This window comes from Heterodontus francisci, chromosome 22 (genome assembly GCF_036365525.1).
Source record: "Heterodontus francisci isolate sHetFra1 chromosome 22, sHetFra1.hap1, whole genome shotgun sequence".
Classification (NCBI taxonomy): Eukaryota; Metazoa; Chordata; class Chondrichthyes; order Heterodontiformes; family Heterodontidae; genus Heterodontus; species Heterodontus francisci.
Window position 1 is genome coordinate 39,805,488 of NC_090392.1, and position 14,466 is coordinate 39,819,953.

A 14,466-nucleotide genomic window follows, 5' to 3' on the forward strand; every position below is an offset into this window, starting at 1 on the left:
AACCAATGCAGCACAGCAATCAGCAGACCCAACAAAATGTTGAACTACAGAGCAGTAGAGTGTAAATCAGAGGAAATTGTACTAAAACTGTACCGCACTCTGGTCAAACCCACCGCCATCTTCTCATGAATGGGAAGTAAATTCTTGCATTGCCAGTGACTCCAAATTCTGAGACCAATTTTCTTTTTTTTACATATAAAACAAGCCTTTGAAACGAAAATGCTTTCTGGTCTCTGAGATATAAAGATGACATTCAAGCAATGGAGGCAGTGAAGAGAGGATCCACAAGGATGATCCCTAGCCTTCAACATCATGGTAAATACTAGAGACCTGAACTTTGAGAAATGACATAGTGGCATGTTGTTTAGTCTAACTTTCGGGTCATGTTTTCTTCTTGGTATAAATGATTCTAATTTTCTAAGAGTGAAATAGTTTTGTATATAATTTGCAGTGTTACTGAAGAGAGGCCTGGATTTAACTTCAAAAGCATCTCTGATTTCCTGGAAGGATACAAGTGGAATGCAAATGTAAAATGTCAGTTAATTAGTTCCTTATTGTCCCTTCTCCTACCCACCCCCCCACCTCACCCACCCCCCCTCCAAGACTTTTTAGAAATGTCTAGCAGTTCAGTGGTTCTGAAAAAAAATCAGTGGTAGCTGAGAATACTGTACTAGTCCCAAGTCAACTGCCTCGTGCCCCTCCTCCAGCCCAAACTTTTACAAGTATGGAATTAAAATATGTTGGAAGTGTTGAAAGAAAAGAATATTCTATGCTTGTCTAAAGTATTCTTTATGATCAATACTGGGGATCATATAGATGTTAACCCATCATAGACCAGAGTCCAAGCGTGAATGCCTTACTTCTGAAAGCATTTGACAACCGTAGTGATAAGAGCAGTGTGTCCAGTAGCTGAGGAACAGAATCTGAGGAATAAAAATACACTTGGTTTCTATTTGCAAATATAGATAATGAACATTAATGACAATATAATTGGCTAAAGTACCAAATGAAAGCAATTGTAACAACTGCGGCTTTCTAACTATAAATGCGATGTAGGCTCCATTGGTTAAAATGTGACCATGATTTCTGCCACCCAAGATCTGTCATATGATGACTGTCTCATATTCCAGCAGTGTTTTTGTCGATAATATGATAATCATTATTAATATGATGTCAATAGGAGCAATGAATGATGGGAAAGATCATGGCCGTGAGGCAGCCCAGGGTCCATTTGGCCAGTGAGGCAGTGACTTGTGCATTGGTTAAGCTATTCATGCAGTGAAATGTAACACTTTCATTGAAGATGTAGCTGTGCAGTTTGAATGCTCAGACCTAAATTTTTGAACCAACAGGGGATAAGTGAGACTTTTCATTTTCCAGTTACATTGAAGTATAATGCATGCAGCTGCCGGTGGAATTTAATTAGATTATAAATAACAATGCAGTTATTACGAAATGCTGGCAGCTATTGACAAAAATGGTTTAAGACTGCCTGTTACTATATTCAAATATACTAAGCAGAAGCTGTTGACTGTCGTACTCAAAGGCCTGGTACAATCATTACATTATTGTATCTGTCACAGTTGGATAATGTAAGGTACACTTACTGCTTAAGAGATTTCTCTGGTAACATTATTTACATTTGTCTGGTTCCATGTTATCACCAGGCTGGGACTGTTTATCTGGGTGAGGAGCAAGAAACTGAGGATGCCACAATCACAAGAAAATTCTGAGAGGTTGGACCAGTTGTCAATGTTGTGTCCAACACGCATGCTTGGATTAAGCATGACTAGCTGCAACGACAACAAGTGAAAGTGTGATTATCCGGACCACGTAGATTTGGCTTCTGCTGTTTTCACTCCATAACCAAAAGACAGATTCTTTTATAAATCTGTTTCATGAAGCAAGTATTCTAATGCCTGTGCAGTCAACAAAACAACAACCACCACTTGCTTTTCTACATTTTCTAACATTGTAAAACATCCCAAGGCGCTCTAGGGGAACATTATCGAACAAAATTGGAAACTGAGCCAAGCAAGTTGCTGTTATTTGAAGACTTGGAGTCTAGTTTCTCAACTATGATCATATCCGTGGATGTACACCGAACATTCTGTACAGATCTTTTTCCCCTCTACTGTATTTCTGGAGGGCGACATTTGGCAAAGGCACATTTCCCTGCAATATATGTGCTAACTGCTGTTGTAGAAACAATACACTAGGGAGGATGGAAGACACTTTGGGTGTTGCCATAGTGCTTTGTAAATTGAGAGGAGCAATTCATGAAGACACAGCATCTCCAGATCCAGTGATACTTCAGGCAGTATACATTTATACAGGCAGGTCACACATTTAAAACTGAGATGCGAAGGAATTTCTTCTCTGAGGGTGGTGAATCTCTGGAAGTCTCTACCTCAGAGAGTTATGGAGGCTAGGTCACTAAATGTATTTAAGGAGGAGGTAGATAGATTTTTGAAATCTCAGGGAGTCGAGGGTTATGTGGAGCAGGCCCGAAAGAGGAGTTGAGGCCTGGGACAGATGAGCCATGACCTCATTGAATGGCAGGGCAGGCTTGAGGGGCTGAATGGCCTACTCCTGCTCCTATTTCTTAAGTTTTTATACATGCTTCTCTGAGGACCTAATGTATAATAATTGCAGAGTGCACCATTCCTACCGAGATATATTAAAGGACACCCATTCTCAGTGCCTACACTTCACTCCAGTGGTATGCTAGCTGCTGCAGGCTGGCTTACTGATAACAGATGAACATACGAATTAGGAGCAGGAGTAGGCCACTCGGCCTCTCGAACCTGCTCTGCCATTCTACAAGATCACGGCTGTTCTGATTGTAACCTCGACTCCACATTCCCGCCAACCCCCGATAATCTTTCACCCACTTACTTATCAAGAATCTATCTGCCTCTGCCTTAAAAATATTCAATGACTCCGCTTCCTCAACTTTTTGAAGAAGAGAATTCCAAAGACACACGACCCTCCAAGAGAAAAAAATTTCTCCTCTTCTCTGTCTTAAATGGGCAATCCTTATTTTTAAATAGTGACCCCTAGTTCTAGATTCTCCCACAAGAGGAAACATCCTTTCCACAACCACCCTGTCAAGACCTCTCAGGATTTTATATGTTTCAATCATGTCACCTCTTACTCTTCTCTTACTCCGACATTCTTCCTTAAAAAGGAGACCAATACTGCACACAGTATTCCAGATGTGGTCTCACCAATGCCCTGTATAACTGAAGCATAACCACCCTACTTTTGTATTCAATTCCCCTTTCAATAAATACTTACAATAACAATAAATACTATTATCTTTCCTAATTACTTGCTGTAACTGAATATTAACCTATTGTGATTCATGCAACAGGACATCTCGGCATCACAGAGCTCTGCAAATTCTCACCATTTAGATAATATGCTTTTTTATTCTTCCTGCCAAAATGGACAATTTCCATTTTCCCACATTATCCTCCAATTGCCAGATCTTTGCCCACTCACTTAACCTATCTATATCCCTTTGTATCCTCCTTTTGTCCTTTTCGCAACTTATTTTCCTACCTATCTTCATGTCATCAGCAAATTTAGCAACCACACCTTCAATCCTACATCCAAGGCATTTACATAAATTGTAAAAAGCTCAAGCCCCAGCACTGATTCCTGTGGCACACCACTCTTGCTAACCAGAAAATTACCCTTTTATGCCTACTCTCCATTTGCTGTTAGCTAGCCAATCTTCTATCCATACCAATATGCTACTCCCTAAAGCAAGAGCGTTTATTTTAGCAATAACCTTTAATATGGCATCTTATCAAATGTCTTCTGGAAATCTAAGTACAGTACATCCACCTGTTCCCCTTTATCCACAGCACATGTTACTTCTTCAAAGAACTCCGATAAATTGGTTAAACATGATTTCCCTTTCTTTAACTTTGATAACATCTTTCACTTTTTCAGTTAAGCACAGATGGTGGGTCCTCTCCTTGGAATTTTCTTTCTGATTGGAATGTATCTATTCTGTGCATTCTGAAATATCCCCTTAAATGTCTGCCACTGCATCTCTATTGACCTCTCTCTTAAACCTACTTTGCCAGATCACTTTTGCTAGCTCTGCTTTCATGCCCTCAAAATTGCCCTTATTCAAGTTTAAAATACTTAAGCTTAAACTTACTCTTCTCTCCCTCAAACTGAATGTAGAATTCAATCATATTATGTTTGCTGCTGCATAGGGATGCCTTCAATATGAGAAAATTAATTAATCCTATAACAGCAGCAGCTGGTATGGTTCTTCCTATAACTATGAAGAGCTATAGAGATATGTTTGTTTGTGAGGTAAATCAGAATTGTTCATGTTTATGAAGAACGCATTTGGTGACAACACAACCCCAGATGTTAAATGCCATATAGATGGAGAACTCTTTCACCTCATTTGCCTCAGAGCCAAAGCCAAAGTGACTGCCATAGATAAGCATGATGTACAGTTTGTGGATGACTGCATTGTTATTGCCCAGGCCGCACCAGATTGGCAGGCCGCTCTCAATCTTTTCAATTAGAAACTCGGCCTGTCCCTTGTACCCGAATCTTGGCAAAGGGGACCTCATCCAGTCACTTAGAGCAGTCTTGTAAAGGTTTGACACCGACCTATGGGAACATTTTAAAAGTCACGCTCTTACGTTTGTCTTTACTTAATACTGCATTAAACACTTGTTGATTCCTTGCCCCACTCACCTGCAACTGCACTTCCAATATTCCAACTGTCTAGCGTCTACTTTTGTGTACGCACACAGGCAGTTTCATTTTTAACTACTCCTCTAAGGACCATATGTTTTGTAAATGATTACAGTTACACATTACAGGTTAACATATGTCTGATTATTATTCTTTACACCATTAATTTTATGGAGGAGCTTGTTTGTTGCAGCATAGGCACTTGAAGTTGAGAGAAATCTAGCAATGAACCCCGCCCCCACCCCCCCAACCCTCACCCCGTACATACTGTCTCACTTCCATGTTTCCTTTCTCCATCATCCTTCTTCTGGACCAACTTCACATCATTCCTACCATTCTGCTGCAGACCAGCTTGGTGGAGATGTGAAGTGTTGTAAGGCCACAGATAATAGTATCTGTCATCCTGTTTAAGGCAGCAGACATCTCCTGCATGGCTGTGGTCAGGGCCTGCATGGACCCATTTCAGAGCCACCTCCATGGAGGTGTCCACTCTCTCCATGGCAGACAGTCTCTGGAACCTCCTCCAGTCCTACGATCGTCCGAACTCCCTGGGCTCCTTCAATTCTGACCCCTTCCATACCCCCCACTTCCATCACACTACAGTTGGCAGCTGGGCCTTCAGCTGTCGAGGTCCCAAGCTATGGAATTCCCTCCCTAAACTGCTCTCTCCTTCTCAAAATCTACCTCTTCAAACAAGCTTTTGATCATCTGTGAAGCACCTTGGGGTGTTTTACTACGTTAAAGTGACTATATAAAGACAAGTTGTTGTTATTACCTTACACTGGTAGACTCAGGACTGCCACACAAACATTTTAAATCTCCACAGAATAACCACCTCAGTAATTTTCAGACTGGGAACTTAAACCTGCCGTTTCACTTTCAGTCAGGAACAGATCACAGTTCTACACCAATCTCTGATCTTACAGCATGTTTCCAGCATTTACTGTCATTCTTCCTTACTCTAAAGCAGCCTTCCGTTCTGTGCCTAGGAGCTCTGAAACATGGTCACATTTTTTATATGCCTCAAGATTAACCCGCACTTTCCGTCTTGCATGTGACTAAAAGCAGTAATAACAGCAGAATCCAACCCCTGCCATCAAAAGATTGTTTGTGGATATAAAGCTCTTCTCACAGTTAGAACATCTGTAAGATCTTTTATCTGTGTGAACTCACTGGTGTGTAGTGACATGGGTGAACATGTGAATCCCTTCCCACACATGCAACTGGTGAATGGCCTTTCCTACACATGCACACGCTGGTGTCTTAGCAGATCGGAGGAATGGATGTATCCCTTTCCACACACTGAGCAGGTGAATGGCCTCTCCCTGGTGTGAACCCGCTTGTGTGTCAGAAGGTGGGACGAACAATTAAATCCCTTCCCACACACCGAGCAAACGAATGGTCTCTCCCCAGTGTGAGCATGTAGGTGTGTCAGCAGGGTAGATGAATGAGTGAATCCCTTCCCACACTCAGAACAGGTGAACGGCTTCTCCCTGGTGTGAACTCGCAGGTGTGTCAACAGGTGGGATGACTGAGTAAATCCTTGGGCACAGATGGAACAGGTGAATGGCCTCTCACCAGTGTGAATTCGCTGGTGTTTGATGAGCTGTGATGAAGAAGTGAATCCCTTTCCACACTCAGAGCAGATGAATGGCCTCTCACCAGTGTGAACTCGTTGATGTGCTGGTAGTTGTGATGACTGAGTGAATCCCTTCCCACATACGGAGCAGGTGAACGGCTTCTCCCCAGTGTGACTGCGTCGATGAGTTTCCAGCAGCGATGGGTAGTTAAATCCCTTCCCACAGTCGCTACATTTCCACGGTTTCTCCATGTTGTGGGTGTCCTTGTGTCTCTCCAGGTTGAACAATCAGTTGAAGCTTCCTTCACACACACAACACGTGTACGGTTTCTCCCCACTGTGAATGATGGGATGTTTTTTCCGACTGTGTAACTGGTTAAAGCTCTTTCCACAGTCTGTAAACTGGAATACTCTCACTCGGAGTGGGGTGGGGGTGGGGGTGGGGAGGAGGTTTCTCTGTGTTTTCCCAGTCACGCTAATGTTTGAAATATTTTCCCACAGACAGAACTGATAAACATTTATACGTCCGCATTTGAAGGCTGATAATATTCAGGTCCTGATGAGCTGAATGACTGTCAGATCTGGATGTTTGGTTTGAGTTTCCCTCTCTGCAAACCCTCCACTTCTAATCCCCTATAAAATGAGTTTACAAAAGTCATCACTGTAAGTACAGAATAGAAATTCGGAACAGACATTCTAGATTCTATGGCATATTTTTTCCTCTCTTGTTCCCCCAAAGCTGTAAATCTCTGTCCCACACACTCTCCCTCCTCCCTGTGCTGAAATCCAAACCCATCACACCATTTCTTTCCTCCACTACCAGTTTTCCCCCTCTCTCTACTCTGGTTGGGTTCAGTTCTCCAGCCCGTGTGCAGAGTAGAATAAAATCAATAGCCGGAATTTTTGGGCTCTCAAACAAGCGGGCTGGTAGTGGGGGACAGCGTAAAACTGAGTGGGAGGTGGTGGGGGAGGGCCCGTTCCCAACTCCCTCCTCCCCCACTGCAATTTAACCGGGGCAGCGGTGGAGAGATACAGCCCATCTGCTCCAGGCCAATTAAGACCCTTAAATGGCCAATTAACTGGTACTTAAGGGCCTCCTCCCGCTACCGCAGGTATTCTACCCTTGGCGGCCGGACGGCAAAGGCCTCAGGAACCCTGAAATGAGTCCAGAAAGTGCCGGAAATACTGAGCCGGTCAGGCAGCAGAACATTTCTGATGAAGGGTCACAGACCTGAAACATTAACTTAGTTTCTCTCTCCACAGATGCTGCCCGACCTGCTGAGTATTTCTGGCACTTTCTGTTCTCATTTCAGAGTTCCAGCATCTGCAGTATTTTGCTCTTGCCTCAAGAACCCCGCCTGCTCAAACCAGACAGACCTCTGGTGGGTTGTGGGGGAGGAGAACCTTCCTTATCAGGCACCCTGTGCTCCACAGAGGGCCGCCTTCAAAGCCCCAACCGCTCCCAATGCACAACACTCCCCCCCCCCCCCACCCCCAGGCCCAGCAAGTTGTCCCCAGCAAGGTCCTAAAAACTTACCTCTGTTCAGGCATCCTTCCACTTGCCTCCCATGGCTGGGTGCAGTCTCAGCAGTGGCCACTGCTCCCAGTGGCGTTGCTGGGACTAAGCTGCGAGCCCGCTGATTGGCCAGCAGTGGAACTAGGGGGCAATTAAAATTAGGGGTCACCCTTTTAGGATAGAGATGAAGAATTTTTTTCTCTGAGAGTTGTGTGACTTTGGAACTCTCTGCCCCAGAAGACAGTGGTGGCAGGGTCATTGAATATTTTTAAGGCAGAGGCAAATAGATTCTTGTTAGGCAAGGAAATCAAAGGTTAGCGGGGTAGATGGGAGTGTGGAATTCAAAACACAAACAAATCAGCCATGATCTTATTGAATGGTGGAGCAGGCTAGAGGGGCCGAATGGCCCACTAATATGACTTCCTCAAGGAGGTGGAAGTCCCGCTCAAGACCAATTAAGGGCCTCGGGTGCCAAAAATCCGATTGGGCTCCCCTAGCCAGCTTCCCGCCCAGCCTAAAATTCCGAGCAATGATTTTCTCTCCTGCTCCCCTAAAGCCCCGCCCATTCTCTGTGCCATCACCAACATGTCCACGCATGCGCTCCGCTGCCCGCTCAAATAAGATGGCGGGCATTAAGCGAATGTTTCCGGAAAAAAGCCCCGGAGCTGCAAACGCCGGACCTGGAGGTTCTTATTCGGGTTTTACGGCCTACACCAGTTTTTTGTGGTCGCCCCGCCCACCCACCTGCTCGATTCCTCCCCTGCGCCCCACCAGCTCTCACCCGCTGCAAAAGCGTCTCCAGCCCTCCCATTGCTCCGATCAGTGACATTGCGCATGCTCCAGATACAGTCCAGCACCGCGCCTGCGCACTGAGCTCCTTTGGAGTCAGCACGATATCCCCACCTCCGCGGGGAATTCTCGGTAACACATCCGCTATTCCAAGCAATAAACGTGAATGGGAAATGATTTTCTGTGATCCTATGAGTCATACAGAAACACGAGTGCATGGATCCTCCGCCATGGTTCAGTGCTGGATGTGATTAATAACAACTTTGTGTACAGTAATATAAAAACGAAATACTGCAGATGCTGGAAATCTGAAATAAAAACAAGAAATGCTGGAAATCGGAAATAAAAACAAGAAATGCTGGAAATCCTCAGCAGGTCTGGCAGCATCTGTGGATACAGAAGCAGAGTTAACTTTTCAGGTCAGTGACCCTTCATCAGACCTATTGTATTTGGTCAGGTAACTAGATGGAGAATAAACACTATGTTTGATTTTATCCAAACGGGACAAGATGTGGATGGTAATCGTGCTCCTGGGCTGTGCCCAGGCTGAAGTTCTGTTCCTGCCGTACGATCCTCCCCAAAGATTGTCCTTTCTGAGCTCCAGCCAGGTGATGCTAAACACTCAGATGGAAAAGACAAAAATCTACAATAATGTTTTTTAAACAAAGCTGAATTATTTCACATTTATCCAGAATATTAAACTCCAGCCCAGTTAGAGGGGTTATTATCAGTGAAAACAAACCCCAATGGACAAAATGATCATAGTTCAGTCCTGGATGTGATTAACAGCAGCAATAACAGCAGAATTCAACCCCTGCTGTTGCATGTGAACTCTCTGGTGCGTCAGTAGGTGAGTTGACTGAGTGAATCCCTTCCCACACACAGAGCAGGTGAACGGCCTCTCCCCTGTGTGAACTCGTTGGTGTCTCAGCAGGTGGGATGAACAAGTGAATCCCTTCCTACATACTGAGCAAGTGAATGGTCTCTCCCCAGTGTGACTGCATTGGTGTTTCAGCAGGTGGGATGAATAAGTGAATCCCTTCCCACACACAGAGCAGGTGAATGGCCTCTCCCCAGTGTGACCTCTCTGGTGTGTCAGCAGATCCCTTTTGGTCTTAAATCTCCTCTCACAGTCAGAACATTTAAAAGGTCTCATGTTATTGTGAACAAGCTGGTGTCTCAGTAGGTGGGATGACTGAGTGAATCCCTTCTCACACATGGAGCAGGTGAATGGCCTCTCCCCAGTGTGAACTCGCTGATGTATCAGCAGGATGGATGACTGAGTGAATCCCTTCCCACAGTCAGAGCAGGTGAACGGCCTCTCCCCAGTGTGAACACGCTGGTGTATCAGCAGGTGGGATGAACGACAGAATCCCTTTCCACAGTCAGAGCAGGTGAACGGCCTCTCCCCAGTGTGATTATGCTGGTGTGTCAGCAGCTCATTTCTGCTTTTAAAGCTCTTCTCACAGTCAGAACATTTAAAAGGTCTCTTATTGGTGTGAACAAGTTGGTGTGTAGTGAGGTGAGATGCACAAGTGAAGCCCTTTCCACACAAGGAGCAAGTGAACGGCCTCTCCCCAGTGTGAACCCGCTGGTGTACAGTGAGTTGAGATGATCGCCTGAACCCAGTCCCACATTGAGAGCACCTGAATGGTCTCTCCCCAGTGTGAACACGTTGATGGCACGTCAGTTCCTCAGAGCTTTTATAGCACTGGCCACAGTCTGGGCATTTAAAAGGTCTCTCGTCAGTGTGAACTCGCTGATGCTTCAGCAGGTTGGATGAATTACTGAATTTCTTCCCACACTCGGAGCAGGTGAACGGCCTCTCTCCAGTGTGAACGTGTTGATGTCTCAGCAGATCCTGTTTGCTTTTAAATCTCTTCTCACAGTCAGAACATTTAAAAGGTCTCTTGTCAGTGTGAACATGCTGGTGTCTCAGCAGGTGGGATGACTGAGTGAATCCCTTCCCACATGTGGAGCAGGTGAATGGCCTCTCCCCAGTGTGAATGCGCTGGTGTCTCAGCCGGTGGGATGAATCAGTGAATTCCTTCCCACACACGGAGCAGGTGAATGGCATCTCCCCGTTGTGAATGTACCTATTAGGTCCCAGCTCAAACAGGTAATTAATCCTTTCCCAATGTCCCCACATTTACACTGTTTCTCTCCAGTGTGACTACAGTTGTGTCTTGACAAGCCAGATGATCGGTTGATGATGCCTCATCCACACACAGAACACATGTACAGTTTCTCCCGAGTGTGAATGGTGCTGTTTGCTTCAATGTGCAAAGGCTGATGACATTCATATCTGATGAATTTAGTGCCTCTCAGATCTTGATGTGATGCTTAATTTGAGCTCCCTATCTGCAATTCCTCTCCTTCTAATGCCTGTAAAATTAATTTAAAACAGGGGAAAAGGAGCGTGAGATAGAAGCCATAAAAATAAAAAGGCACATTGTGAAATTGAGCTGAATGACTCTGGTAAGTGGGGCTGGCACTAGAAAAGGTGACCATGAAGGCTGCCAGACTGTTGTAGAAACCTAACTGCTTCACTCATGTCCTTCACAGAAGGAAACCTACCAACCAGTCTGGGCCTACACAAGACTCTGAGCCACTATGGGAGGAGAGAGGTAGGAAGGCGTCAATGAGCGGGATTTTATACATCAGCAATTCTACCAGAACTTTGACAGAATCTCCCAAACCCACAATCTTCACCACCTGGCAAGACAAGGGAAGCAGGTGCATGGGAAAACATCACCTCCAAGTTCCACACAATCACGACTTGGAGATATATCGCCGTTCGGACTGCAGTGGTTCAAGGAGAACACTCATCGTCACCTTCTTAATGGGCAACTGGAGATTGGTGACAAACAAATGTAGGCCTTGCTGATGATGCCCACATCCCAAGAATGAATTAGAAAATTGGTATATGTAAAATAGATAAGGAACCTCTAAATAAATACTTGGTTCTAAAATAGTATTCTTTTACCTTGCACAGACAAGACCTGTTTTGCAACCCAATCTCCCCCAGAATCTACCTCCCTTGACAGTCCCATATCAGAAATTGTTGGGCCCAACTAGGCTCAAAGGTACTCGGGGATAAACACAGCAACTTTTCCTGTCTCCACTCCAGCTCAAATTGATGCAACAAAAAACAGAGAAGGCCAGAGACTGAATTCCCCATGCAACATGCACGCTGATTATAAAATTACTCTGCGTTTCTAGACTCCGTTCTAAGGCCAACATCTGTAATAAAACAAAGGCTGCGATGGCTGACAATGTAACCACAAGGTGGCGCAGTACTGGCACATGCAAAAATGCAGACTCATTAACTGAAATATCACTGTCTGCGACGTCTCAGCCAGCTGCCAGTAATAAAAATGTAGTTGCCCATTTTGTCACAAAAAACAAATTAAACCCAAACCCCCTTAATGGCTGCGATCACCGTCTCCATCCCATCCCCAACAATACCCCGCTTCTCTTTTGCTCTCTCCCGTGCCCGTCTGCTCACCGCCTTGCCACTGCCTCCCGTTTCCCCCCCTCAACCACTCGCTCCCTGCCTTGCCACTTCAGCCGCTCGCTACCCAGCTCGCTCCCCACCTCGCCGTTTACCCCCCCCCCCCTTGGCCGATTGCTCCCCACCTCGCCGTTTACCCCCCCCCCCCCCCCCCCCCTTGGCCGATTGCTCCCCGCCTCACCACTTCGGCAGCTTACTGCCCACTGCCTCCCCACCGGCTGCTCGTTCCCCACATCACTGCTGCCTCCCCTCAGCCGCTCACTCCCTTGTCAACTTCCCCGCCCCGCCACTTCGGCAGGCAATGTGGTGGGTAACAATCATCAGGTGGTTGCGGGGGGGAGGTAAGTGTGAGATACGAGTGGCCGAGGAGGGCAGGCAGCGAGGTCAGGAGCAAGTGGCCGAGGAGGGGAAGCGGGAAGTGAGCAGCCAATGAGGGGGGAGCAGTGACCTGGAGTGAGCGGCCGAAGCGGGGAACTGTTTGGGGGAGGGGGAGGGTCCTTTGGAGGTGGCATATGGAGGTGGGAATTGCAGCCATTGAGGGGTGGTGATGCAACGCTCAGACGTCATTATGTCTGGAGTTATTGCGTAATGACGTTGGTGCGTTCATGCACAGTTTCATACTGGCAAGCTGGCAAATGTTCGGATGCACTGATGGTGTTGACGATCACTCTGTGCATGCTCTGCATTGTCATTAGACATTTCGTAAAACAAAAGCAAAATATTGCGTATGCTGGAAATTTGAATAAAAAAAGATGCTGGAAACATTCAGCAGTTGGTCAGTATCTGTGGAGAGAGAAACAAAATTGATGTTTCAGGTCGCTGACCTTCTGTCAGCCTGCAGTAAAACACTTACCAACAGCTCTGACTAATGGCGTCCGCAATTTCCACAATTCTCTGCGTCCCAGAAATGGCTCTATCCAATGTGCTGCTTTCCCCCATGCACTTCAAGTGCGCATGCTCCCCAGGTCCAGACGCACAGCATTCTGGGTGACTTTTTGTCCTTTGTTGCGAATCGGACTCGGTTGAAATGGGAGAAGCCGGGAAGCGGCGAGCAGGATGGGGGAGGCGCTGCACCATCAGGTTAATGGTGTCCCCAAACCCCCGGGGTCCTCGCCGCACGTCCGCTAAGCCCAACGGCTTTGTTTCAGGGCCTGAGAAGCGCTGAGATTTGGTTTTGCTGAGGCTGCGCTCGCTCCTGCTCAGCTTCCTGGAGCCGCATCGCGCATGCTCTGAGTAGATGGGCGGGTTTCGGGGGCGGGGCCTTGCTGCGCCTGCGTATTGCAGCCCTTCTGATGGAGAGGGGCTATCTTCTACCGCAAGGCTGCCATTGTGCCAGAATTGTCAGCATCGCGCAAGGCTAGTTTGGCACAGTTATCGCATCGGCTTACCGGTCGAGTTGTACTCGGCCCTGTGGGACTGGGTCGGCCCGGACCTGCTGGAAGTATACGAGAGTATGCTCCTGGCCGGCAGCATGGCAGAATCCATGAGGAAAGGCATCATCACCCTCATTTACAAGCAGAAGGGGGAGAGGGCAGAAATCAGAAATTGGCGGCCCATCTCACTGCTTAATGTTGATTACAAGATTCTGTCCAAACTCATAGCCAGTCGAGTCAAATCTGCTCTGGAGTTGGTGATTCACCCCGATCAGACCTGTACTGTACCCGGCAGGAAGATCTCTGATAGTCTCGCGCTACTCAGGGATACGATCGCCTACGTACGGGACAGGAGGGTGGACACCTGCCTCATCAGCCTGGACCAGGAGAAGGCTTTTGACAGGATATCGCACACCTACATGATGGACGTGCTTTCCAAAATGGGGTTTGGGGAGGGAATCTGCAATTGGATCCAACTACTCTACACAAACATCAGTAGCGCAGTCTCAATCAACGGGTGGGAATCGGAAAGTTTCCCGATCAAATCTGGAGTCAGACAGGGCTGTCCTCTCTCCCCAGTCTTGTTTGTTTGCTGTATTGAACCCTTTGCTGAGTCTATTAGGAAGGATGCGAGCATAAGAGGGGTGACAATCCCAGGCAGCGGAGGCACTCAGGTTAAAACCTCCCTGTACATGGATGACGTCGCCGTCTTCTGCTCGGATCCGCTGTCCGCGCGCAGACTGATGAGCATCTGCGACCAGTTTGAACTGGCCTCGGGAGCCAAAGTTAACCACGGCAAGAGCGAGGCCATGTTCTTTGGCAACTGGGCTGACCGATCCTTTGTCCCCTTCACCGTCAGGTCAGATTACCTGAAAGTGCTGGGGATATGGTTTGGAAGGGCCGGGGCGTGCACCAAAACCTGGGAGGAGCGAGTAGCCAAGGGTACGACAAAAGTTGGGCA

The 14,466-nt window shown here is 46.7% G+C and overlaps 2 protein-coding genes across 2 annotated transcripts in view; both read right to left on the reverse strand.

Annotated features, from left to right (window-relative positions):
• Positions 1-833: 833 nt before the first annotated feature.
• The window catches only part of LOC137381545 (zinc finger protein 850-like), an 81,986-nt gene continuing 68,353 nt past the window's right edge, over positions 834-14,466 (reverse strand). The window contains exons 12-17 of the mRNA XM_068054241.1: positions 12,986-13,453; positions 12,754-12,862; positions 11,200-11,333; positions 8,611-10,747; positions 1,608-1,793; positions 834-923 (exon numbers count right to left, since the gene is read on the reverse strand). Of these exons, the coding sequence (XP_067910342.1) occupies positions 9,385-10,747; positions 11,200-11,333; positions 12,754-12,862; positions 12,986-13,453 (2,074 nt within the window). The 3' untranslated portion in view covers positions 834-923; positions 1,608-1,793; positions 8,611-9,384. The remainder of the gene's footprint in view (positions 924-1,607; positions 1,794-8,610; positions 10,748-11,199; positions 11,334-12,753; positions 12,863-12,985; positions 13,454-14,466) is intronic.
• Positions 4,998-7,771, reverse strand: LOC137381328 (zinc finger protein 239-like). Its single transcript, XM_068053736.1, has one exon. It carries the CDS (start codon positions 6,563-6,565, stop codon positions 5,975-5,977), a length of 591 nt encoding a protein of 196 aa, XP_067909837.1. The 5' UTR covers positions 6,566-7,771; the 3' UTR covers positions 4,998-5,974.

Bases quoted from the DNA above. Each gene is read 5' to 3' on its own strand.
- LOC137381328 (XM_068053736.1), bottom strand. From the start codon at position 6,565: ATGGAGAAACCGTGGAAATGTAGCGACTGTGGGAAGGGATTTAACTAC.